The following is a 24497-nucleotide window of genomic DNA, read 5'->3' as shown; positions in this document are numbered from 1 at the left end:
ATTATAGCATTGGGTTGGCAGTTCCAGGGTTAGCACCCAGGTTCTGAGCTCTATCCTCTAATGACACTCCAGTTCCTTACTGGGGATTCCAGGCAGGTACCCCAAGTCACACTCCATCTTAGATAGACAGTGGTATCTCTGGAGTCTGTTTTATTCTCCAGAAGAAAACTATTTTTCTTTAAATTAAAAAACAAACAAACAAAAAACCATGTGTACAAGTGTTTGGCCTGCACACGTGTGTGAAAGAGCCAGAAGAGGGTGTCAGATCCCCTGGGACTAGAGTTACAGATGGTTGTGAACCCCCATGTGGGTGCTGGGAACAGAAGCTGGGTCCTCTAGACCAGCCAGTTCTTTTAACTGCAGAGCTTTCTCCAGCGGCCACATTCCTTTCTGCTGAGCCGCTGACTGACTTGATGGAACTCCAACTGTAACCATCAGTTCTTCTACTAGACCTTAGCCGAGGCTTTAAGGCCCTGTTGGGCGTTTTGGAGGGAACCCCGCGCAGTACCTGTGGCTCAGCTAAGAGTTTAATGAACACAGTTGGGGTACCTCCCTGGCTTTCTTCTCTCATCCCACTCTTTCCTCTCTCCCTCCCTTCCGTCCAGCTCGCCTTGAAGTAATCCTCTTGCTTCAGACTCTGGAACTCTGGGATGACAGGTGTGCACCCCCAGGTCTGGCTCCGTTCTCCACTGGCATTTGGCAGTCATTCCTGGCAAGGCTTGACCCTGTCCCAGGCTAAAAGTGGCACATTGGAAACTCCCCAGTTGCTCTGCATTTTCCAAACTTCCTGGTTACTTTAGGTATGTCTCTATTGTGTGTCCCCACGTGGAGTCCATAGGCCAGTGCTGGGTGTCTACTGTCTACACTGCTTCTTAGAGGTCTGTGGCTGAACCCAGGACAGGACGGTGTGGATAGGCAGCAAGCCCCAGAGATCCGAACTCAGGTCCTCCAGCCTCTGCACTCTAACTACTGAGCCCTCTCCCCAGCCCCTGCCGCTCTATTTTTATCCAGTCGATCATGTTTTGTTTCTAGAAGTGCTGGAATTCAAACCCAGTTCTTAGCCTTTCAATGGTGACGGCATTCTGCTTTCTAGTGGTTACAAGCCAAAAGGCCCTCCAAATCTTTGGGAGGTTGTGGTTGACAGTATCTTATTAAAATAATACACAAAGCAGCAAATTATGCACACAGGAATGTTCTGGGTGTCCTGATGCACCCTGGTAATGTGAGACGTTGGCAGTGAAGGCAGGAGGATCAAGATTACAGGCACATACCACCATGCCTGGTATCTGCTTTATTTTTAAATACTGGCAATAGACTTACAGGATGTAAAATTATAAATATACAAGATGCCACATACTAAAGACATCTTTCTACCACATTCATTTCATCATTGTGCAGCCAGTGTTTTTTCCGTCAAGAATTTACCCAGATTTAAGGACTCAGATATGTATGTTCTTACTTTGAGCCAGTCTTTTCTTGGAGACAAGGTTTCTCTGTGTAGCCTTGGTTGTCCTTGAGCTAGCTCTGTAGACCAGGCCTGCTTCTGCCTCTCGAGTGCTGGGATTAAAGGCATGAGCTAGTCTTACGTAGCACAGGCTAGGCCAAAACTTGCAGCAATCCTCCTGCTTCAGCCTCCCAAGGGTTGGGATAAAAGCATGGGCTACCACACCTTCCTTAAGATGAGATACTTGGGTCTGCACAGATGGCTCAGTGGTTAAGAGCACTCACTGTTCTTTACAGAGGACCAGAGTTTGGTTCCCAGCATCTAGACTAGGCTGTTCAAATGGTCTCTAACTCCAGCTCCAGGGGGTCTGACCGGTTATGACGGCCTGTACAGGCATTGTGCACAAACCCCTCCCCACAGACACACATACCAAAGTGTTTTTAATTAAAAGATAAGAACTCTTGAACACTTGCTTAGTGTATGCCCTTCCCAGTCCAGAAAGAAAAGAAAAAAGGAAGCTGAGTTTTACGTGGAGTTGGGGTGTGGGTGGTCTGTGTCACTTGAACAATTCAGGGGGTTGGGGTGGAGGGTACTGAGGAAAGCTGGACATACTCAGAGAAGCTGAGATTATTCTTCTTTTTTTGAGACAGGGTTTCTCTGTGTAGCCCTGGCTGTCCTAGAACTCACTCTGTAGATCAGGCTGGCCTCGAACTCAGAGAGATCCACCTGCCTCTGCCTCCCGAGTGCTGGGATTAAAGGTGTGCACCACCACCGCCCGGCTGGAAGTTGGGATTCTTCAGAGACGTTCTCCAGGGGAGGAGATGAGGGCAGGACTGTATATGAGGCAGTGTGGGCACGTGCCGGGTCTGCAGGGGAGTCCTGCAATTAAGGGCATATGGCGGGCAGGTCCGTGTCTGGGGGTCTCTTTGAGTAGCTCGCTTGGGAGTGTGTTATGCGCTGAGCCCCACACTTCCTGGGTAGAGCGCCCTCTCCCAGATCCTGACTGAGGCTGGAGGATCTAGATTGACAGGTTCCTGTTACCAGGGTTCCTGCATGGTCAAAAGTGACTGAGGCGGCTTCCAGGAGTTTAGGGTTCAGCTGGGACTGGAGTGACCCACACTGCAAGTCCACTCTTTCCCACTCCTTCTGCACCTCCTGCCTACAGTGAGGCACCAGAGATCCAGTTCATTCACAGGCAGGTTTATTAGGTCCCAGCTCAGGCTTGCATCACTGGCCGAGACATCTCAGCCTGCAGCTTCACTCCTGAGCCAGCGAAGCCGGTACCGCCCTGGAGGAGGGAGAAGAGCAAGCTGGAGGAGCCTGGAGGACTGTGCTCCAGGAGAGTCGTGGAGGGGACCTGGGACACAGGAGAGACTGGACAGGGACAGGGGAGGTTTCTTTGACAAAGGGGGAGAAGTCCCAGGATGGAGGGGTGCACAGGAAGAGGAACACAAGGTGCTGTGGGGAACCAAGAGTGTGAAGCGGGACACACACCCACACCCACACACGGATGGACGGACGGACGGACAGACGGGGACAATGACAACGACATGGGGAGGAGTGGGGGAGGAGAAGAGGGCAGGGTGTGACACTAGCCAGCAGTCTGGGGTGGGGGCGACTGGGGTGGGGTACTGGCAACTCACGCGCTGCAGCACGATGATGTCGCGCTCTGTCAGCGTGTCCCCATTCACGGGGTCCACCATGTCCTTCCGGATCAGTTTCTCCACACACTCCAGGGTGACCACGGCCCCACTGCAGTGGAGACGGCAGAGGTCAGCCCTGCGGCATTTCCGGCCCCTCCAGGCTCTCCCCCAACCCCACTCACGAGGGCCGCAGAACTGCACATGGCGTGGCATTGCTCAGGCTGTCTCGGGTCACAGCACACACGTAGCGCTCACTGCGTGTGATGAGTCCCACGCGGTCCACAGAGTCGTCCAGCTGTGTGAAACGCACTGGCGTCAGGTCTGACATGCGGAGAGGCTTCCCAGACATCGGGCAGGTCACGGTGCGGGACTGCGGGCAGAGGCAGGGTCAACAGGGAAGAGGAAGACCAGGGTCATCGTGTAAGGGGCACAAGGGGCACAAGGGGCACGAGGCTGGGACGCTGGTAGCTCACTGGTTTTTCCAGCTTGGTGGCCTTTGCCTCAGGCGTCAGCGAGGGAATCCAGAAGCTGGGCAGCGCTTTGTTCTTGTCCTTGCCTGGGGGACCCGCACTGGGCCCTGGCTGCTCGCCATCTGTGGGAGGGAGAAGCTGGGGTACACACCTCAGGAAGCCACCCCTGAACACCCCTGGCCAAGGGCAGGTGCTTTTGTCACCTGTGTTGGGTAAGGCGGCAGCTTTGGGGGTGAAGGGGTTGAGGGGCCGGCTCACGATGGCTGCCTCCTTCTCCAGGAAGCCTCGAACTTGGTCCTGGGCTGCAGCTCGCTGAAGCTGTTTCTGCTCTTCCCTCCGGGCTCCTCGCTGCTTCTCATAGGCCTGGAGGGAAGAGGGGCCTGGCTCAGCATCCCAGCCGCCCACCCTGGTATCTACCCCATCCACCAATGGGAGGATGGGCCAACTCTGGCAGGGGTTGGCAACAGGTGATGTTTCTGTGTGCACCTGGTAAGGTGGCCTGGCATTTCTGAGCCCCTGGTCTCCTACTCAGACAGTGTGGGACTCACAGTCCTCCTGTTGAGAGGCCCTATTCAAGGTGAGACTGGGGTTCAAGTAGCCTAGGGCCGCCTGGAACTCAAGGGTAACTTTGAACTCCTCATCTTCTGCCAATCAAGTCATAACATCTGGTCACGTGGCACTGGGGGTGGGACCTAGGGCTTCGTGCATGCTAAGCCAGCACTCTGCAAACAGCCCCATGGCGAAGTTTCTCAAGTGCTTAGAAGCTGATGGGCACTCAGGAAGCACTCAATAAAGCATGCTGGCTGGCCAGGGAACCGTCCTGCCATAGAGGGGCTGGACTTGGAGGTCCGTAAGCAGTACAGTGTGTGACCAGAGTAGGCAAGGCATGCTCCTTGCTCAGTCCTGCCTGGCACCAGCAGGTGTCAGGAGTAACCATGCCCGAGTCCACGAAGCCTCCAACAGGGGTACCATGATGAGGGAGCGGCTGGCTACCCACTGGGCTGTGGGGAGGACACAGAGGCTGGGGAAGCTGGGGAGTGGGGCGCTGAGCATGCTGAGCTGCCAGAGGTGGAAAGCAGGGGTAGAGCAGCAAGTGTCTGGCCTGTGAGGCCCTCGGTTCCATCCCTAGCCACAAACAAAAAGCAACAAGCCCTCAGTGTGTCCTGAGTGCAAGAAAGCCAGACTGTGGAAGGAAGGGGAGCCAGACGGTATGCCCCACACAGAAATAAAGGACACCTCCTAGACACCCAGCATGCCTGTCCCTGGAGGGATGGGCCTGGGTCACAGTGAGCACCTAGAGAAACCGTATCTGTATCTCCCACTTGCTCTGTGGTGCCCTGATTTCACACCGGTGGCCATTTCAGAGACAAGGCTGAGACCCACAGATGGCGTCCATTTGCATCACAAGCCTCTGCCAAATGCCTGGAGCTGAGGAGGGCAAGGGAGGCCGCTCCTGCAGGGTGTGTCCAGCACACACAGCAGAGGGTGTGGGGCACAGGGCTGACAGGTTCCTGGAGAAGGGTGAGCGGGTGGACCCCAGAGGCCCTGGCCTGCAGGTGGTCAACAGACGCTGCCTGGAAACGTCTAGAGAGAAATGGGACTGGACGGTGCTCCAGGCAAGAGACCAGCATCAGTGAAGGCCCCTCGAGAAAAGGAGCTGGGATTAGAAACTGCCCCGCTGGGTCCCTTGTCTTCTCCTCAGGACCTATTTATTACCTTCATCTGCCGGGCAATCTCTTTCTTCTGGTGTAGGATGTACTCCAGGATCGCCTCCCGTTCATACAGGTAGCCATCTGGGCTGCAGAGGGACGGGGAAAACAGAGGCCTGGACTTGATCACATGATGGCATCCACTCACTTCTCTAGCCATTCACTCCCCACTCTGGGTACCACTATGGAGCATCCTCAGTCCAGTATCCATCCACTCCCTACTCTAAGGACCACAAAGCATATTCACTCCCCATCCTGGGTACCACTAAACATCCTTAGATGACATCTTCCATAGTACTCCCTTCAGCCCATTTTTTTTTTTTTTCATTTTATTTTGGGACATGGTGTTTTGCAGTTCAAGTCAGCTTTAAACTGCTATGTAGCTGAGGCTTGTCTTGAACCTCTGATCCTCCTGTCTGCATCGCCTAAGTGCTACTCTAACAGGTGGGCATCACACCTGGTTTTCTGTGGCACTGGGGATGAACCCAGAGCTTCTTGCAGGCTGTCGAGCCCAGCCCCAGCTATTAGCAATGCAGTCTTTCCACCGTGGTGGAGGAGCTCTGAGCTCTGAGAGGTTGAACCCCACACACCCCAGCTGCCCCTCCCCTGCTCACGTGACCACAGGATCATGGCAGGGCTGCAGTGAGAGACAGCAGCAGTCAAAGTCCTTCACAGCGTCCCGGCTCAGTCGGATGTTCTGGGTCCCATAGCCTGAGGCCGCTGGGGACAGAGAAAGGTGGTGACGGATGGGGACATGCCTTTCACCAAATTCCCAAGGAAATGTGGGGGTTGAGTGGAACCCGAGAACGACATGGCGAGGCCAGCCTTATCCCCTCACAGTGGGGCAGGGAGGAAGAGGTTCATGGCCGGCTCCCTCTCCTGGGGTGGGAACCACTGTGGTTCTCAGCCTTCCTTCTGCAAAGGTGGTATCTGGGGACAGTTGGGAGGAGAGGGCACTGACAGGGGATGCACGTGTTAGATGAACCACAAGGGCCACACTGCCGAGGTCACCATCATTAGGACACACGGGGCAACGACAGGAAGACTAGGACAGAGCAGCAAACGGCCATACCCCCCCCCCCAGGGGGAAACCTGAGGCGAGAGTGAGGTCCCCAAGACGGTACCTGTGTCCTTCTTCTTCTCATGGTAGGTGTAGACAGCCCCTGCAGTACAGTTCTTACCATGCCGCGTCATCCTGTGGAACAAAGGGATCCCAGGACACTCACAAAGAGCGAGCACAGTAGCCTGCCCCAGAAGCTTGTTCAACCCAGCAGCAGTACTGTGCTGTACAAGTACACAGCTGATGCAGGGAGGAGGGGAAGCCAGGCCCCACGAGGCCACTCCCTTTTGTTTTTGAGACAGAATCTCACTCTGTAGACCAGGCTGGCCTCAAACTCCGCCTGCCTCTGCCTCCTGGGTGCTGGGATTAAAGGTGTGTGCCACCACCGCCATGGGCATTTGTTCCAGTCAACCAATGATCTTTGGGATATCTGGTTACACACTCCACTGTCTGTGGAGACTCTGACTGTTAAAAAAATTTTATGTGTGTATGTGTATGCCTGCTTGTTTGAATATGCATCATGTGCATGGAGTGCCTGCAGGGACCAGAAGAGGGCGACAGAGCCTCTGGAGCTGGAGTTACAGGTGGTTGTGAGCTGCTGTATGGATGCTCCCCCATAAGCAGGCATGCATGCCCAGACTCACTCACATGCACACACATAAATAATAAAATATAATAAAAAGGCCAGTCTGGGCTAAAGAGTGTATCCAAGAACAGTTGTAGTAGCTCGAATCCTAATTGGTCTTAATAATAAAAACCTGGGCCGGGAGGTGGTGGCACACGCCTTTAATCTCAGCACTTGGGAGGTGGAGGCAGGAGGATCTCTGTGAGTTCCAGGCCAGCCTGGTCTATAGAGCGAGACCCAGGACAGGCACCAAAACTACACAGAGAAACCCTGTCTCGAAAACAAACAAACAAAAATAAATAAATAAACAAAAATAACAACCTGGAGTCAGATATCAGGGTGAAAGCTGTAAGATCAGAGAAGCAGAGCAGCCAGCCACTAGAGAATCTTAACTCTATGAAATCCTCAGCCGAAAGGGGACTAGATCCCATCTCCAAGAATCTTCAGACTGAATGCCATGAGTTTCTGTCTCCTCCGGCCTTATATTCCTCTCCGCCCAGCCATATCCCCTCCACCTCCCTAGTGCTGGGATTAACGGCATGTGACTCCCAAGTACTGGATTAAAGGTGTGTGCAACCACTGCCTGGCTCTGCTTCTCTTTTAGATTGAATCAATCTTGTGTAGCCCAGGCTAGCCTTGTAGTCACAGAGATCCACCTGCCTCTGGCTACGGAGTGCTGGGATTAAAGGTGTGCGCCACCACTGCCTGGCTTCTATGGCTAACTAGTGGCTTAGCTCTGCACCCCGATCTTCAGGCAAGCTTTATTTGTTAGATCACAAACAAAATATCACCACACACAGCCTAGGCAATTGGGCAAGATATTGTTATGAATGCAGCTCATTGTTAAGAATGTCAGTCCAGCAGGCATGAAGGCCACATTCCATCCACTGCAAACAAACAGGTCTGTCTATGAAGAAGAGGCATCCTGCCCTTGGCATCTACCTGCCAAGCCTCCGCTGATCTTCCCAGCCCCCAATCCTCTAGCACCTGCCGCCTGCTCTCACTCACACCCGCTCCCAGGCCCCCGGGTTTCTGCTCCGGTGACCTTACGGCAAGTTCCTGCTTTATTCTTAGTCGCCAACTGCCTTGACCCTGAGCACTGTTTGGCACTGGCTGGCTGGCATCTCTTGGCTGCGTTGCGGTAGAGGATTCTGCTAGGTTGGTGAAACACTCCTCTTTAAGTGGGAGGAACAGCTAAGGGAGGCATCTTCTCTAAAGATTTTATGTCTGTATATGTCTGTGTGTACGTTTTGACACACAGGTGCCTAGGTGGAGATGAAGTTTCAGCTGCCTGACACGGGGAAGGGGGAGGGGGTGCTGGGAACCAAATCTGGCCCTCCACTGCCGAGTCATCTCTCCAGGCCCCAGGGGCATTTTTCTTTTCTTTTCTTTTTTGGTTTTTCAAGACACGGTTTCTCTGTGTAGTTTTGGTGTCTGTCCTGGATCTCACTCTGTAGACCAGGCTGGCCTCAGGGATCCACCTGCCTCTGCCTTCTGAGTACTGGGATTAAAGGCGTGTGTTACCACCACCCTGCTAAAAACTTATTTATTTTTATTTTATGTGCATGGGTTTTTGCCTGCATTGTATGTCTATGCACCACCTGTGTGTGTCTGGTGACTCTGGAGGCCAAATGAAGGTCTGGATTGGAGTTACAGATGATTGCAAGCTGCCATGTGGGTACTGGGAATCAAACCTGGGTTCTCTGCAAGAGCAACAAATGCCTTTAAAGCTGAGACATCTCTCCAGCCCGCAGAAGTGTAAAAACTAAAAACAACAGCAACACCAGCCCAGTGAGGCGGTGGCAGGCGGATCTCTGTGAGTTCAAGGCCATCCTGGTCTACAGAGTGAGTTCCAGGACAGCCAAGGCTACACAGAGAAACCCTGTCTTGAAAAACCAACCAACTAACCAAACAAACAAATAAAATACCAACAGAAAAACAAAACAAATCAGAAAACTGGCCAGGCAGTGAGCCGGCTCAAGGGGAAAGGGTTCGCTGCAGCCTGGGACCCTGAGTTCAAGCCCAGGACCCCTGCTGTGGAACAATCTTTTCGTACACTGTGAACACGTGTCTTTGCCAAGGCGCATTCTGACTGGTTAAATAAAGAGCTGAATGGCCACTAGCTAGGCAGGAGGCGATTAGGCAGAGAAAGAATTGGAGGAGATGAATCTAGGCATGGGAGAGACGCCAGAGGACACAGAGAGGAAACGGAGGAGCAAGATGGAAGAGAGGTAAGAAGCCACGAGACAACACGGAGATCACTCTAACTGGGTTAAGTTACAGGAGCTGGCGGGACAAGGCTAACTAAGCTACAGGCTGAGCTTTCATATTAATACGTCTCCGTGGCGTGTTTTTAGGAGCTGGCGGCCCAAAGAAAAATCTGTCTACAGATCCACATGATGGAAAGAAGGAAGCAATTCCTGCAAGTTGTCCTCTGACCTCCAAAAGTGTAGTGGCATACATGCCTGTGTGCACACACAACATACATCCACACAAACAAGTAAATAATGTGATTTAAAAAAATGTAACAGGACAGCAACGGTACAATGAGTAATAGACACTTGGGGCAGCCCTGATGTCCTGGGTTCCAGAACCATGTCAACACGGAAGGAGACACAAAGATGTCCTCCGACCTTGTGTGCTGTGACAGTGCCCCCATCATGCACAACACATATGTGCACACGCACACCATGAATGCACACAGAGATAACAATTAACTTTAAAAAGAGAACTTGCCGGGGTTGGGGATTTAGCTCAGTGGTAGAGTGCTTGCCTAGCAAGCGCAAGGTCCTGTCCTCCGCTGGGGGGAGGGGGACGGACTTGCCTGATCTCTGTCCACAGGACAATTTTTTTTTTTTTTTTTGGTTTTTCGAGACAGGGTTTCTCTGTGTAGCTTTGTGCCTTTCCTGGGACTCACTTGGTAGCCCAGGCTGGCCTCGAACTCACAGAGATCCGCCTGGCTCTGCCTCCCGAGTGCTGGGATTAAAGGCGTGCGCCACCACCGCCCGGCTTTTTTTTTTTTTTTTTTTTTTTTTTGAGACTGGTCACTTTATAGACTAGGCTGGCCTCGAAGTCCCAGAGAACTTCCTGTGCCACCACACCCAGCCCACATGTCAATCTTGCAGGCCTGGTGTCACAGGCTGTGGTACCACAGCTACACTCTCCTGTCTGTCTGCTAAATGTCTCCTTTGCTGAGGCTTAGAAGGGAAGCTGCCTGCTTAGAGCAGAGGACCTGGTGAGATCTAGAATTCAAGAGACTGCTAAGGGGCTGGAGGATGGCTCATCAGTTAGGAGCACTGGCCACTCTGGCCTCTCTTCCAAAGGACCCAGGTTCAATTTCAATTCCCAGCACTGACATGCCAGTTCACGACTATCTGTAACTCCAGTAACTCCAGTTCCAGGGCTGTGGCATCCTCACACAGACACATATGCAGGCAAAACCCTAATGCACATTAAGAGAAAAAAAAAGAGGTTGCTAAGAGTGCTAGAACCTTTCAGAAGTCCACACCCCATCTCTGGTATTATGGGATTTGCCCTTCTTATTTTATCCCCTCAGTTTAATTTCTGAGGCCACAGGGGAGTTAGAAGCTTTGGAGGCTCGGAAGGCCAAGGAAATGGACACATGTGCATTTGTCTGACATCTGTGTGTGTGTGTGTGTGTGTGTGTGTGTGTGTGTGTGTGTGTGTATGTGGTGGGATTGGAGCTAGTGTAGTCTTAGAGCGGGGCATGCGCTCTGCCTCTGAGTCAGGTCCCCGCCCCTCACTATCTCAATTTTAGTGCTTTTATGTATATATTATATTTTTATATTATTTTTATGTCATCTATACCTTAGCCTGCCTTTTCACTCCAAGTCCTCCTCCAGGGTCTCTTAACGCTTTCCTCACTTTACACGTGAGAAAACGGAGACCCAGCACTGGAAACCTAGCTTAATGGTAGGGTACAGGTTTAGCACGGCCTCCCCCAAATAACACAAGCTAGAGACACAAGGAGCTTTTCAGAAGGGCTCAAGATAAAACCCAAACCACACACTCTGTCATGGAGGAGGGTAAGGGATGTGGACAGCAGCCTTTCACAATCTCTGGTGCCTGACTCAGGCATTGCTTGTGGGTGGCTGCCATCGAGAGAGAAGACTATGGGGACTGGAGAGCCAGGGAGTGGTACAGAATGTGAAAAAATGTAGCTTAGTAGCAGGGGCTCCAGCCCCACCCCCCACTGCAGAGCCACTGGACACCACAGCAGGTCACTTAAACTAAAAAATTTGTTTTTTGTCCTTTTTGAGGTGTGTGTGTGTGTCTCACACTGTAGCTCAGGCTAGCCTTGAACTCACAGAAATTCCCCTACCTCGGCCTCCTAAGGGCTGGGGTAACAGGTGTGTGTCACTTTCTCATGGGGACTGCAAGTCCAAGCATGGCTATCAGTACTATGGTATTGGTGATGACCCCACTCCTGCTTTGCAGATGGCTGTCCTCTGAGGCACCATCTCATTAACCCAGGTTGGCCCCAAACTTGCTAGGTGAATAAAAAAGGAAATGAAAAAGAAAGGAAAGGAAAGGACTGCTCCTAGGATGGAGGAGAAAGTTTACTATAGATGTGGGACAGCACAGTCAGAGGCAGGAACATCTGGGCGAGTCCAGAGTGGACATGACCAGACTGAGCTGGGCCATGTGGGAGACGGGGAGGGGAAGGCAGAGGGAAGAGAGGGAAACCAGGTGCAGCAGCCAGGAGGCCTAGAGCCAAAATGGGTGGGTAACCAAAATGTCTGGATTATATAGGGAGCCTCCGGAGGAAGGGCAGCCAGCCACTGGGCTGGAGAGGTAGAGGGAGGGCTATGCCAGCAGTACTCAGGAACTGATGGGACTGAGGGATGCTGGAAGAACCTGCCAGGTCTACTTTGATATGCTAACTAGGCACCTCAGCAGTTTGCCTAACCAGGGATGACCTTGAATGTCCCTTCTCCTGTCTCCACCTCACGAGTGCTGGAGTAACAAGTCTTCACCATCACCATCAGTTTACTGGATCCTGGGCCGGGATGCAGGATTTCACACATGCTAGGTGCATTCCACTAACAGAGCCACATCCCTGCACTTACCCCTCCTTTTATGAGAACACCAATCTCCTCCAACTGGGTCCTACAAAAGCGCAACTTCTGAACAAAGCTGAACTGAGGGGACACGGTATCCACAAAACCAAAACCAGCCAAACCAGCCAACAACCAAACAACCAACCAAACACAAAGACTGGGGCTGGAGAGATGGCTCAGAGATTAAAAGCACTTGCTGCTCTTGCAAAGGACCAGAGTTCTGTTCCCAGCACTAATGTCTGACGGCTCACAACTACCTGTAACTCCAGCTCCATGGAGAATGCAATGCTTCTTCTGGCTTCTGTGGGCACTGAAATACTCTCAGAGAGACACTGGATTTCATCCCCAGCACACACACACCCCCCCACACACACACTCACACACACTCGAGCATGCTCTCAAAATTAAAATGAAAACCATAATGAAGAACCAGTTCACACCCTACTATTTTAACCACATGTAACCAACCAATAGTTAAGAAGTGAGAATGGGGGGCTGGAGAGATGGCTCAGATGTTAAGCACACTGGCTGCTCTTCCAGAGGACCAGGGTTCAATTCCCGGCACCCACATGGCAGCTTACAACCATCTGTAACTCCAGTTCCAGGGGACCTAGGACCCTCACACAGATATACATGCAGGCAAAAATAAATAAACAAATCATTAAAAAAAAGTGAGAATGAGAGGTGGAGAACCTGGAAGCCACACACACATCAACGTGAGGAGGAAGATCAACACAGACCCTGACCACAGACGTTACTCCCGATGAACTGAGAAGACATCCACACAAACCTTTTATGCAAATGTTCACAGTGGCACTACCTGAGACAGCCAAAAAGCAGAAACAATCCTGAAGGCCGTCAACTGGTGGAGAAACGAAATGTGGCCCACCTCATACAACAGAATACTACTCATCCACAAACAAAGCATCGGGATGTAACATGGAGGGGCCTAGAAAGAGCATGCCGAGCGAGTGAAGCCCCACAAAAGCCCACATACTGTATGACTGCATTTAGGAGAGATGTGCAGATAAGGCAGACTCACAGGAGTGTAGAGACTGCCAAGGACTGGGGGTAGGAAAGACAGAAGGAGTGGTCAAGGATGTGGGGCAGGATTTCTTTTGGAGTTATTAAACATGTCCTAAAATTGTTTTGAGACAGGACTTTATTTAGCCCAGCTTGCCCTCTGATTCTTTCTGCAGCCTGAGGATGACCTTGAACTTCTAATTCTGCTGCCTCTACCACTGAGTGATTATGCCTGTGTAGCAGGTTCCTGCCTGGTGCCCATGGAGGCCAGAAGAGGGCATTAGATCCCCTGGAACTCGAGGGATTACAGGTGTGTGCTACCACACCCAGAGAACATGCTCTAAAATTGTTAGTGGTGATGTCTATACAACTCTGTGAATATACTACAAACCGCTGAATTGTTTGCTTTAAGTGGGCAAAGTATACATTATGTGAAATTATACCCCAATAAAGCTGCTTACTGAAAATACGAGCAACATGAGCTAGGAGTGGTGACTGCACCTTTATACTTTCAGTACAGGGCTACCCGCCTCAAAACAAAACAAACAAAACAAACAAAACAAATTAAGAGGCAGGCGACGGTGCACTGGCTGAGAGCACTGGCTGCTCTTTGGGACCTGGGTATGATACCTAACCCTCCTGGCAGGTCCCAATCAACACCAGTTCCGGTGATCTGATAGCCCTCTTCTGGCCTCTGTAGGCACTGTATGCGAGTGGTGTGCAACCACACAGGCAGGCAAAACACTCATTCAAGCTGGGCAGTGGTGGCCTGCGTCTTTAATCCCTGCACTCAGAGGCAGTGGCTGGTGGATCTCTGTGAGTTCCAGGACAGCCAAGGTCACACAGAGAAACCCTGTCTCAAAAACAAACAAAAAACCCCAACTCATTCACATAAAATAAAAATAAACAAATCTTTTTTTTTTTCCTTTTTGGGACAGGGTCTCACTATGTAGCCCTTGCTGGCCTGGAACATCAGGTGTAGCCCAGGCTGGCCTCAATCTCTGAAAGATCCACCTACCTTTGCCTCCCCAGTGCTGGGATTAAAGATGTGCCCACCATACCCATTTTAAATAATTTTTTTGTGTGTGTGTGTTTCGAGACAGGATTTCTCTGTGTAGCTTTAGAGCCTATCCTGCCTGGAACTCACTCTGTAGACCAGGCTGGCCTCGAACTCACAGAGATCTGCCTTGCCTCTGCCTCCCCAGTACTGGGACTAAAGGTGTGCACCACCACCACCTGGCTTAAATAAATCTTAATCTCCCTATAGAGATATATAGTGAAATGTAATGCCACCCTGGACTGCATGTGACACTGTCTCAAAAAAATAAAATAATCGCCGAGTAGCCCATGTCTTAAATTCCAGAACTTGGGAGGTATTGGCAGGAGGATCTCTGTGAGTCTGAAGCCAGCCTGGTCTACAGAGCTAGCTCCAGGGTAGCCAGGGCTGTTACACAAGGCTGTCTCAAAAAACAAACAATAATAAAAATAAAAAAATAGCCGGGCGGCGGTGTTGCATGCCTTTAATCCCAGCACTCGGTAGGCAGAGCCAGGCGGATCTCTGTGAGTTCGAGGCCAGCCTGGGCTACCAAGTGAGTTCCAGGAAAGGCGCAAAGCTACACGGAGAGACCCTGTCTCGAAAAACCAATAAATAAATAAATAAATAGGTAGATAGATAGATAGATAGATACATAGATAAATGTGGCCGGGCGGTGGTGTTGCACGCCCTTAATCCCAGCACTCGGGAGGCAGAGGCAGGAGGATCTCTGTGAGTTCGAGGCCAGCCTGGGCTACAGAGTGAGTTCCAGGAGAGGCTCCAAAGCTACAGAGAAACCCTGTCTTAAAAAACAAACAAACAAAAACTCCCCAAAACAAGATAAAAATAAACAAATAAATGAAAATAAGAGCCTGGGCGTGGTGGTGCACACCTTTAACCTGAACACTGGGGCGGCAGAGGCAGGCGATCTCTGTGCGTTTGAGGCCAGCCTGAACTACATCGTGAGTCCTGGTACAGCAAGGGCTACGTAGAAAGACTCTTGTCTCAAGTAAAATAAAACTTCACTTGCTTCAAGGCTCCTTCAGGGCCTCATCCACTACTGCTCATTGCCCTCCTCACCACTGTCTGGAAAACTGAACCAGATTAAGGAATCCTGCCTCAACTCTCACTAATCCGGGGAGGCCCACGTTTCACCCTGCACTGGGACGGATCGCTTTTCCACAGCTAAACTACATTTTCTAAGATCTCCCAGGATGAGGATGACATATATTGCAGGGCATGCTGGGAGATGTAGTTCAGCTTCCAACTCGGTGATTACAGAGCGCTCTATTAATGATTGCCAGGAAGTCGAAGTTAGAAATCTTATCCTGTGACCCTCGGAACTTCAGATACCTCACCCACAAGAAGGGAGCTTAACGACGCGACCCCACACCACCTGCAGCTCACCTCACAAACGGTTATCCGACCCGTCGCTGCTTCTACTGTGCCCCGAACCGGAAAAGAGTACTGTTTTTTCCCCTCCACTCCTCCTACTTCCGCTCGGCAGTAGAAACCGGAAATAACACTGCCCCTAGTTGCGGAGGCGCTTCACCCGGCTTGGTAAGTCCTTTCTTCTTCTCTTCTACCCCCCGGAAACGTGAGTGACAACTCGAAGGTTCCGGTGAGCGAAAGTGGCATGGGTATCGGAGACAGCTTAGCCTGCAGTAGGCAGAGTGGGGCAGTTACTCTGAGTCTCTTCAAGTCTGAGTTTAAGAACTAACTCCTTCGCCCAGAGAGTCTGATACCCATTTTCCAAAATAGATACTTATTTTTCCTGTTGCATCTTAAGAGACGATTAAGTGAGAACTCTTCTTTCCTCATATTATAGAAAGAGCAATAGTCAAAAGATCACGAGGCCAAGCTGTTCAAGTCAGTCACCCACCGGAAATAGATATAATGTGGTACCGCCCAATTATTCTAGGAACCAAAGCATTCCGTTCCCACCAGTTTGTAGATCTCCAGAGACCCAAGATTTCTTTTCCTGGCTCTGCCAAGCAAATTGTCTGTAGGGAGAGACCCGACTGGGAAAGGAGAGAGGGGAAGACTCTAATAAAGTCCCCTAGATACCTCCATTAGAGTAGGAAAGCCTTGCTTCTATGTGGGGCTGTATCCCTGAAGCCCTTGGTCCTAAGGTTCCTTTAAGTACTTTGTCCCTTACCTGAGTCCCTCCCAGAGCAGGTAATCAGTAGCCCCGCCCCCTGCTAGAAGCCAGGATTGGGCCTAGTTACGGAGGTGAAGCACCCCTCCTCCTCCCTCTCCCCTCCCCTCTCCCCTACCCTTTTTCACAGCTGGTTACTGCTGACCCAGGGGGGTCTTCATTAAAGAAGAGAGGCAGGGCTCCCAGGTCTGGGCAGGTAAGGAATAATGCTTTCAGAAAAACTTGAGGGTGGAGTGCTCTGGTGTCCAGACTCTCCACACCATTGGGATCTAGAAACTTGGGACCCTAGGCCCTGGAGTCCGGGCCCCTTGGCCCCTCAAGCCTTCTTCAGGCCTAGAAACTTAGGACCTCGTCTGTCCTGTAATATTTGATCTCTGAGGGTGGATGAGGCAACAGGCTGAGGGAGTTTGACTTGTAATGGAATCTGCCGGGTTGGAAGGAATCAGGCCTGAAGATGAACCTGTTTAAATGCTTACTATGGGTCAGACCTGCGATGGGTACTGTGGATACAACAGAGGGGTAGACGAGAGCGCACCAATTTTGTGCTCATCATTAGGGCACTGTCATCCCTGAGATCCTCCTCTCACGCTCGAATTCCTGGTACAATAGGCAAGTACCTTCCCACCTGGTGACAGAGTTTCGTCATCTATACCATGACAGGAGTAGTCGGCCTGTTTTGAACAGTAAGATGAGTTGATACAGACTGTGGTGTCTCGCATGGGATGCAGGTTGTGTGCTCACTTTTTCTCTCATTCATTGACTGCAGAGTCCAGGCAGGGGGTCCTTGCCTCAGAACTCTGCTGAGGCATCTGTCGTTTGCGAGTCCACACAATATGAGGGGCCATCCTTCCCTGCTCTTAGTCTATATGGGATTGGCCACCTGCCTGGACACCTTACCTCATGGAGAGCAGAACCAAGGTGAGTGTTTGGGGAAAAGCCTTGCAAAGGGTTAATTTCTACCTTCCTCTATCAGGATACCTCCTGGCTTCCCGACCCTGGCCCTTCTCCCTCAGACCCAGTCCAGGCCCCAGCCTCCTCCCTCAGACTCAGGGGTCCAGGTCCAGCCCTCCTCCCTCAGACCCAGGGTCCAGGCCCAGCCCTCCTCCCTCAGACTCATGGGTCCAGGTCCCACCCTCCTCCCTCAGACTCAGGGGTCCAGGTCCCACCCTTCTCCCTCAGACTCAGGGGTCCAGGTCCAGCCCTCCTCCCTCAGACCTAGGGGTCCAGGCCCCAGCCTCCTCCCTCAGACCTAGGGGTCCAGGCCCGAGCCTCCTCCCTCAGACCTAGGGGTCCAGGCCCCAGCCCTCCTCCCTCAGACCCAAGGGTCCAGGCCCCAGTCTCTTCCCTCAGACCCATAAGTCCAAGCCCCAGCCTCCTCCTTCGGAAATAGACTGCCAGACTCCAGTCATCCTCCCTCGTACCCAATTGTTCAGACCGTGGCCCTCCTTCTCATACCTGGGGATTTCCAAACCTGGCCCTCACCCCTCAGAACTCCGTAGCTCTTTATCTTCTTTGTCCTCAATCCTAAGGCCTCTCTGCTTTTGACCCTGATGTCCTTAGTTCTTGACATCTTCCTGGATCCCCCGGATGCCCAGAGTTTCCTAGTTGGCCACAGGCGGATTCCTCGGGCTAACCACTGGGACCTGGAGTTGCTGACCCCCGGAAACCTGGAACGAGAGTGCCAAGAGGAGAGGTGTTCCTGGGAGGAGGCCCGGGAATACTTTGAGGACAACACACTGACGGTGAGAGCCTCTGAGGACCCTGGCGTCTAGGTCCTCTCTGCCTTCCCCAGGTGTTGAGGACCTTAGGCATGCAGCCTTCACCTCCCTCTTTACCTCCCTGGGGTTCAGATATCAGGGTGGACTGGCTGTGGGGGCCTGTTCCATGTCTAGTTGCTTCTTTTCCCTTCTCTCCCCTCGAATCCTTCTAGGAACGCTTCTGGGAAAGCTATACCTACAATGGCAAGGGAGGTGAGTGGTACTCGGGGAAGCAACCCTTAGCCCTGGAGTTCCATCCAACGTCTCCTCCACACATACAAGGACCACCTTCTCTCAGATCCCATGCTGCCCAGAGATGGCTGACAAGGTGCCCCCTCCCTTTTCATGATGGCCCTTGTCTGAGAAACCCAGCACAACTGCATTCACACTCACAGTAGGGCCCAAGGCCCCAGGAGGGGAGCATGTCGGTGGGTACATGGACGGAAGGGTTATTTTCATGGGGACTGTCAGAAGGACAGACTCACTTGGGCCCTTCTTTAGACTCTAGAGCCCCAGCCCCTTGCTTGCATCTTGGTTGCTAATGGGGCTGTTCCCTAGCAACAGAGCTAGGGCAGGAAGCCTGGCCATTCTCACCTGTCCAGTTTGCCTACCCCAGCCCCTCCTCTGAGTTCTGAAGCCCACATCTTGGCTTGAGCCTTGTTGCTAAGGGGGGCTGCTCCTTAGCAACAGGGCCCTGGCCAGGCCAGACAGAGGAAGCCAGAAGCACTACCTGGCTGGCTTCCCCTCCCCCCACAGCCCCATGCCAGCCACAGCCTGCCTCGTTGCTAAGGAGGCCTTCTCCCTAGCAACTGTACCTAGCTGGAGGACCAGGGCCTCCTGCCCAGCTGGAGGACCCCCCTCTGGGCACCAGCTGCCCCACCCCCTCATGGCCTGGTTGCTAGGGGTGGATGCACCTTAGCAACAGGCCCTGGGTCTGTGCTGGAGTCCTCACAGTGGAACTGGTTGCTAGGGGAGATAGCTCCGTTTCTACAATCCTAGCAAGGCCTAGTGGCTCCTTGGATCACCTGAAATCTGCCAGACTTTGGAAGCCCTGTCTTCTCACTGCAAGCTAAAAGCAAGAGGTAGCCAGATAAGATGGCCCTGACCTTGGCCCTTCAATCCCAGCTACTCCAGAGGCCAAAGCAGAAAGATTGTGAGTACAAGGCCAGCCTCTGCTACATATCAAGTTCGAGGCCAGCTTGAGACTCCATGTCTCAAAACAAAACCCAGGGCTGAAGAGATGGATCATTGGTAAAGTGCTTGCCACACAACCCCAAGGATCTGAGTTCGATCCCCAGAATCTACAGGAAAAGCTGAGCATGCTGGCGGACTGAAGAGAGACAGGAGGGTTTGTGGGGCTCCCTGGGTAGCCAGCCTGCCTAAGTCACTGAGGTCTGCCCCCCTCCCCTCCTAATGAGAGAACCTTTCTCAGAGAACATGTCAGCCCCAGTGAGGCGGCTCAGCAGGTGGCTGTGCTTGTCATCAGGCCTGATGAGCTGAGTTCAGTCCCTGGACACCACTTGGTAGAGTGAGAGAACAGACTTCTGGAAGTTGTCCTCTGACTTCTACACACATACATGCACACATATAAATAATTAAGTGAAAAAAAAAAATAACGGTGTATGACTCCTGGGGAAAACATCCAAGGTGGTCACTACACACACACACACACACACACACACACACACACACACACACAGATGTTGTTCAAATCTTAGATGGTCTTTTAATAAAAAACCCAGAGCCAGATTTCAGGGTGAAAACTGAAAGATCAGAGAAGCAGAACAGCCAGCCACTAGTTCTTACCTCTGTGAAATCCTCAGCCTTAGGGGAGACAGATCCTGTTCTCCCTGCTGATATATATATATCAGCAGGGAGGGCCAGAGAGATGCCACAGCACTTCAGAGTGCTTGCTGCTGCTGCAGAATACTGGAGTGTGGTTCCCAGGACCCTAGTTGGGTGCTGCCCACAACGGGTGATAACTCTAGCAGATCCAGAGGGTCCAGTGTCTTCCTTTGACCCCTGTGAGCACCCACACACATGTGCACCTACCTCCTGCACACGTACACACAAATAAAATAATAAAATAGATTATTTAGGAAATCAACAGGAGGCTGGAGAGAGGACTCGGGCTAAGAACACTTGCTGTTCTTGCAGAGGACCTAGGCTTAGTTTCCAGCATCTACCTAATGGTCACAATCATCAATTCCAGTTCTAGGGAATCCAACACCCTCTTCTGACCTCTTATGGCCCCAGACACGAGTGGTCCACATAACACATAAAATAAATCTTTTAAGAAGCTAGAAGTTCATTGGAACAGTGGTGGCACACATCTAAATCTCAGCACTCAAGAGGCAGAGGCAGGCAGCCTGGTCTACAGAGTGAGTTCCAGGAGAGCCAGGGCTACACAGAGAAAACACTGTCTTGAAAAACTAAAACCACCACCAACAAAACAAACAAAACCCCTAGAGGTTCGATCGCCAGCATGACAAAAAGTATATAAACTTATTTGAAAATAAAAAGAGCCAAAAGCAAACAAAGTTATATTGAGGGCAGGGATGCTGAAGTCTCCTTTTACTCCCTTAGCTTGTTGATGGGGTCTGCACCTCAGGCACAGCGCCATATAAGTTCGACACCTCCATATTTCAGTGTGTCCTCCAATTTATCCGTTATTATCCTTGTAAATCCTATGGGGTGGCATCTCCTCTTGTGCTACACTAACAGTTCAGTTTAAGTAGAAGATACACATTCATGTGTTTGCGATGAATCCTCTTCCTTCCCTTCCCTCTCCAGTGGTAGGATGAACCCAGGGCCGTGAGTATGCGGCCCAACTGCTCTACCACGAAGTACATCCCAAATTCAACTCTCTTTTCATTTCTTGCTTTGTGACAGGGTCTCGCTAACTTGCCCAGGCTGACCTTGAATTCACTGTCACACAGACTTCAAACATACTATCCTTCAGCCTCAGGACCCCCTCCCGCCCCCAAGTAGCTGAGAGGACAGGCCTGGGCCATCACTCCCTACTCAGATCTCAATGAGTTTTCAAGAGCTCCTGGGAGGGTTCATGTTCCCATTCTGCACAGCAGAAAACAGACACTCTAGAAAGCTCCAGTGTTTGTTGCCTGGGGCCACAGGAGCAGGAAGGGAGCTCAGGTCTCTCTGCCTTGCTTTCTAGCCCATGCCCTTGGGGAAAGGAATTGAGATGTTGGAGGAAGTGGTAGCCCCGATCAGTGGTACCCTCTACCCACAGGGCGTGGACGAGTAGATGTCGCAGGCCTGGCGGTGGGACTGACCTCTGGGATCCTGCTCATCGTGTTGGCTGGCTTGGGGGCCTTTTGGTATCTGCACTACAGACGTCGGCGCCGACTCAGAGTCCGGGAGTCCTGTCAGCAAGAGTAAGGGGTCTTCAGGAGGAGGGAATGTGGGAGATAAATGGAGAGGAAATGGGAGGGGGAGGCTTGATCTGAGGAGAATGGCTGAAGTCTGAGGCAGGAGACCAGTGATGAAGAGTCTGGAGCCACAGGCCTATGGAGAGAAAATCTGTGTGAAGTTGCTACCTGTCTTTTGAGTACCAGGTTCCAGTGAGGTCATCACTGAACAAATTGCCAGTGGTAAGGCTGTTCCTGGGTAGGCTGTGGTCCACAGCTGCCAGTGGCATCGTCCTTGCAGTGCATGCAGGTCGCAGCACGTGTTTGTATGAGCTGGGAGCTGTGTATGTGTCTTTCACACCAGCAGAGTCTCACAGGGTGTCTGATTGCTATAGCCGGGTATCGTGGTGAGGCTCTAAAAATGTTCAAGACCTTTTCACCTCAATGTGAGTTCAAAGCTAGCCTGGGTAACTTAAGGAGAACCTTTCTCAAAATAAAATGTGAAAAGAGAAGTGAAGGTGTAGGTGAGTAGTGCAATGCCTGTGCAAAGGCAGCCCTTGAAGGGCTGGGAGGTGGGGGTGCCTGTGCTCCTGGGTGCCCCCCAAACTTGACAACCTGGGTTCTATTACAAGGACCCTATGGTGGAAGGAGAAAACACTCCCCTGAGCTGCCCTCTGACCATCATTTGTGTGTGGGCATGTGTGCATACACACACTCACAGAATACATAACTACTTTAAATATAAAAATAAAATTGAAAAGAATGGATTTGGAAGCCGGGTAAGGGTGGTTCACACATGCAATCCCAATGCTTGGGAGGCTAGGCAGGATTGTTGGGAGTTTTGAAGCCAGCTTGGGCAACCTTGCTTAAAAGAGTGGATTTGGGAAATTTTGAAACTAAATGTTTCTGTGTTGTTCCTGTCTGTGTGGACCTGCCGAATTTGTCTGTCCCTGGTGTCTGTCCACCTGCTGTTTCTGTTACCTTGGTGCACCCATGTTTCTGTGGATGAGAGTGTGCATTTGAGGTTCATTTTCATGTCTACCTGTCTATGTCCATCAGGCTGTCCTTTGAGGCACTTTTCTGGGCCATCTCCCTTCCACCTCTGTCCCTTCCCACTAAGACTTAGGAGTCTTAGTCTGTAACCCCTTGGTCTTGTATGTTTCTCATTTATTTCTTGTAAAGATTTATTTTATGTGTATGGGTGTTTTGCATGCATGTATGTATGTATGTATGTATACCACATGTATGCCTGGCGAAATCAGAGGTCATAAGAGGGCATCGGACCCCTGGGACTGGAATTACAGATGGTTATGAGCCGCCATGTGGGTGCTGCGAATGGAACCTGGGTCCTCAGCAAGAGCAGCCAGTGCTCTTAAACGCTGAGCCCAACTTCAAGGTAGGTTTTATATTAACCACTCCTTTTCTGTCTCCAGGACAGGGCTCATCAGCCCCCTGAGTCCCCCGACGCCCTTGTCTCCACCCTTACCCCCAGGCCTCCCTACCTACGAGCAGGCGCTAGCAGCCTCTGGGGTGCACGACGCCCCTCCACCCCCTTACTCCAGGTATGAGGTTGGGGGGGGTTTAGAGTGCAGAGGAAGGCAACGCGTGGGAGGGGCGTGTCCCCCAGGGGCAGGGCTTGGTGCTTTGGGAAGTCTACAAGGGGCGGGGCTTGCAGGGCAGGGCGGGCCCTACGCAATTGTCTGTAGGGGCGTGGACCAGCCTCGCAAGAGTGCAGCTTTTCAGGAAGGTGGGGCTTGTGCGTACAGGATTCAGGATTGGCTGAAGCGCCAAGGGCGGGTCGGTGTGGTCTTGGCGGAGGGGGCTTTTTTGACTCTGCAACTGTACGCTCCCCACCCCCACCCCGGGTAGCCTCAGAAGGCCTCACTGAAGACTTGCTCCGAGCGCGGGCTCCCCGAACTGTGCCCTGATTCACAGCAGATTCCGGAAGTCGCTGGGCCTCTTCGACTCCCTGGCTTCAGTGTGTGCGTGGGAGAGTCAGGGTCGTCGGACCCGACGTCTATCACGACACACGTGTTTCCGCCGCGCACGGATACACGCATGTCCCTGACCATCATGTTGCCGAGTCCGTGCCCCTGCTCCTCGCACCCGCCCTTCCTGAGCACCGGCCCTGAAACTCGGACAAGACGTGACTTGACTGTCGCCTCACCGTGTCGCGGGGAGCGTACACGCAGAGAAGCAGGCCCGTGCACACGCCCGTCTTCGTGTATTTCCCCACATGGGCGGTTCGTAATCCAGCATAAAGGTGGAGGGCGCATTTGCTATGTGCTGGAAAAGGTGTCACGCTTGTGTTGCACCCGGGGAAATGGAGTTGAGCTGAACTGCTATCTACCTAAAAACCTTTTGGAAAAGGAAGAAATTTAAAAAGGAAGAGAAAGAACCCCCCCGCCACACACACACACAAATCCCCAAATTGAAATTATTCGAGAAAAATAAAAATGCAAATGAACTGAACCCCGTTCCTGCGCTCATCTGCGCGTGGTGGAGCGAACTGGATTTCTGTACAGGCGCTGTGCCCTACACCCCTAGGCTCCGCTATGCTCCTCTCTCTCTCTCTCTCTCTCTCTCTCTCTCTCTCTCTCTCTCTCTCTGTCGCTAGCTCTCTCGCGCGCTAGCTCTCTCTCCCAGGCTCCGCTAGTGCGCTCTCGCGCTCTCTCTCTCTCTCTCTCTCTCTCTCTCTCTCTCTCTCTCTCTTTTTTTTTTTGCATTTGCACGGGATTGTGGGAGGAAGCGGAGCGCAGCCAGACACCCCGCCGCCCGCCCCCCTTCCCCTCCCCCCTCCCCCAGCCGCCTTGTGCAAAGATGGCTGCACCGTGAGCGCAGAGGAGGAGGAGGCGGCGGCGGCGGCGGCGAAAGAGCGAGCACCCAGTGCCTGCACCCACTCCGGGGCCGTCCGGGACGCCCCCTCCCGAGCGCGCGTCCCCCTTCTCTCTTGCAAGCGCCGGGGCAAAGGCGGAGACAGCGGGGTCCCTCCTCCCCCCTTTCCCTCCTCCAGGGGGAACCCCCCCTCCTTGGCTCAGCGGCTGCACCCCTCCTTTGCCCGCCCCTCCGTCCCTGCCCCCTCCCTCCCCCGCCCGGGGCCTTCGGTGGCCGCAAAGAAAAAAAAAA

At 52.2% G+C, this 24497-nt stretch overlaps 2 protein-coding genes across 5 annotated transcripts; one reads left to right on the top strand and one right to left on the bottom strand.

Moving 5' to 3' along the window:
* Window positions 1-2628: 2628 nt before the first annotated feature.
* Nosip (nitric oxide synthase interacting protein) lies at window positions 2629-18551 on the bottom strand. Of its 2 annotated transcripts, XM_059278682.1 has the most exons (10): window positions 18489-18551; window positions 17702-17913; window positions 6391-6461; window positions 5881-5986; window positions 5274-5355; window positions 3761-3920; window positions 3561-3679; window positions 3270-3457; window positions 3088-3196; window positions 2629-2732 (listed from the first exon to the last, which is right to left on the bottom strand). In XM_059278682.1, the coding sequence occupies exons 3-10, from the start codon at window positions 6458-6460 to the stop codon at window positions 2661-2663; spliced, it is 906 nt and encodes a 301-aa protein (XP_059134665.1). In that variant the 5' UTR covers window position 6461; window positions 17702-17913; window positions 18489-18551; the 3' UTR covers window positions 2629-2660. The 2 variants fall into 2 exon arrangements, with proteins under 2 accessions (XP_059134665.1, XP_059134661.1); XM_059278678.1 differs by lacking the exons at window positions 17702-17913; window positions 18489-18551 and adding an exon at window positions 15496-16324.
* On the top strand, window positions 15523-23786 carry Prrg2 (proline rich and Gla domain 2). Of its 3 annotated transcripts, none has more exons than XM_059278709.1 (7): window positions 15523-15648; window positions 17013-17164; window positions 17807-17988; window positions 18177-18216; window positions 21254-21398; window positions 22805-22933; window positions 23310-23786. In XM_059278709.1, exons 2-7 carry the CDS (start codon window positions 17080-17082, stop codon window positions 23437-23439), a joined length of 711 nt encoding a protein of 236 aa, XP_059134692.1. In that variant the 5' UTR covers window positions 15523-15648; window positions 17013-17079; the 3' UTR covers window positions 23440-23786. The 3 variants fall into 3 exon arrangements, with proteins under 3 accessions (XP_059134692.1, XP_059134687.1, XP_059134678.1); XM_059278704.1 differs by lacking the exon at window positions 15523-15648 and adding an exon at window positions 16048-16442; XM_059278695.1 differs by lacking the exon at window positions 15523-15648 and having other exon boundaries at window positions 16994-17164; window positions 23241-23426.
* The last annotated feature ends 711 nt before the right edge of the window (window positions 23787-24497 follow it).

Source organism: Peromyscus eremicus, chromosome 1 (assembly GCF_949786415.1).
Source record: "Peromyscus eremicus chromosome 1, PerEre_H2_v1, whole genome shotgun sequence".
Lineage (NCBI taxonomy): Eukaryota > Metazoa > Chordata > Mammalia > Rodentia > Cricetidae > Peromyscus > Peromyscus eremicus.
This window is presented reverse-complemented; position numbering and strand designations above follow the sequence as displayed.

Coding starts and splice junctions, on each gene's coding strand:
- Nosip (XM_059278682.1), bottom strand. CDS start 6,460: ATGACGCGGCATGGTAAGAACTGTACTGCAGGGGCTGTCTACACCTAC. Junction 3,680..3,760: donor TGCCGCCTTACCCAACACAG/GTGACAAAAGCA, acceptor TCCCTCCCACAG/ATGGCGAGCAGCCAGGGCCC. Junction 2,733..3,087: donor ACATCATCGTGCTGCAGCGC/GTGAGTTGCCAG, acceptor TCCCTCCTCCAG/GGCGGTACCGGCTTCGCTGG.
- Prrg2 (XM_059278709.1), top strand. CDS start 17,080: ATGAGGGGCCATCCTTCCCTGCTCTTAGTCTATATGGGATTGGCCACC. Junction 17,165..17,806: donor TCATGGAGAGCAGAACCAAG/GTGAGTGTTTGG, acceptor TGATGTCCTTAG/TTCTTGACATCTTCCTGGAT. Junction 18,217..21,253: donor TACCTACAATGGCAAGGGAG/GTGAGTGGTACT, acceptor CTCTACCCACAG/GGCGTGGACGAGTAGATGTC.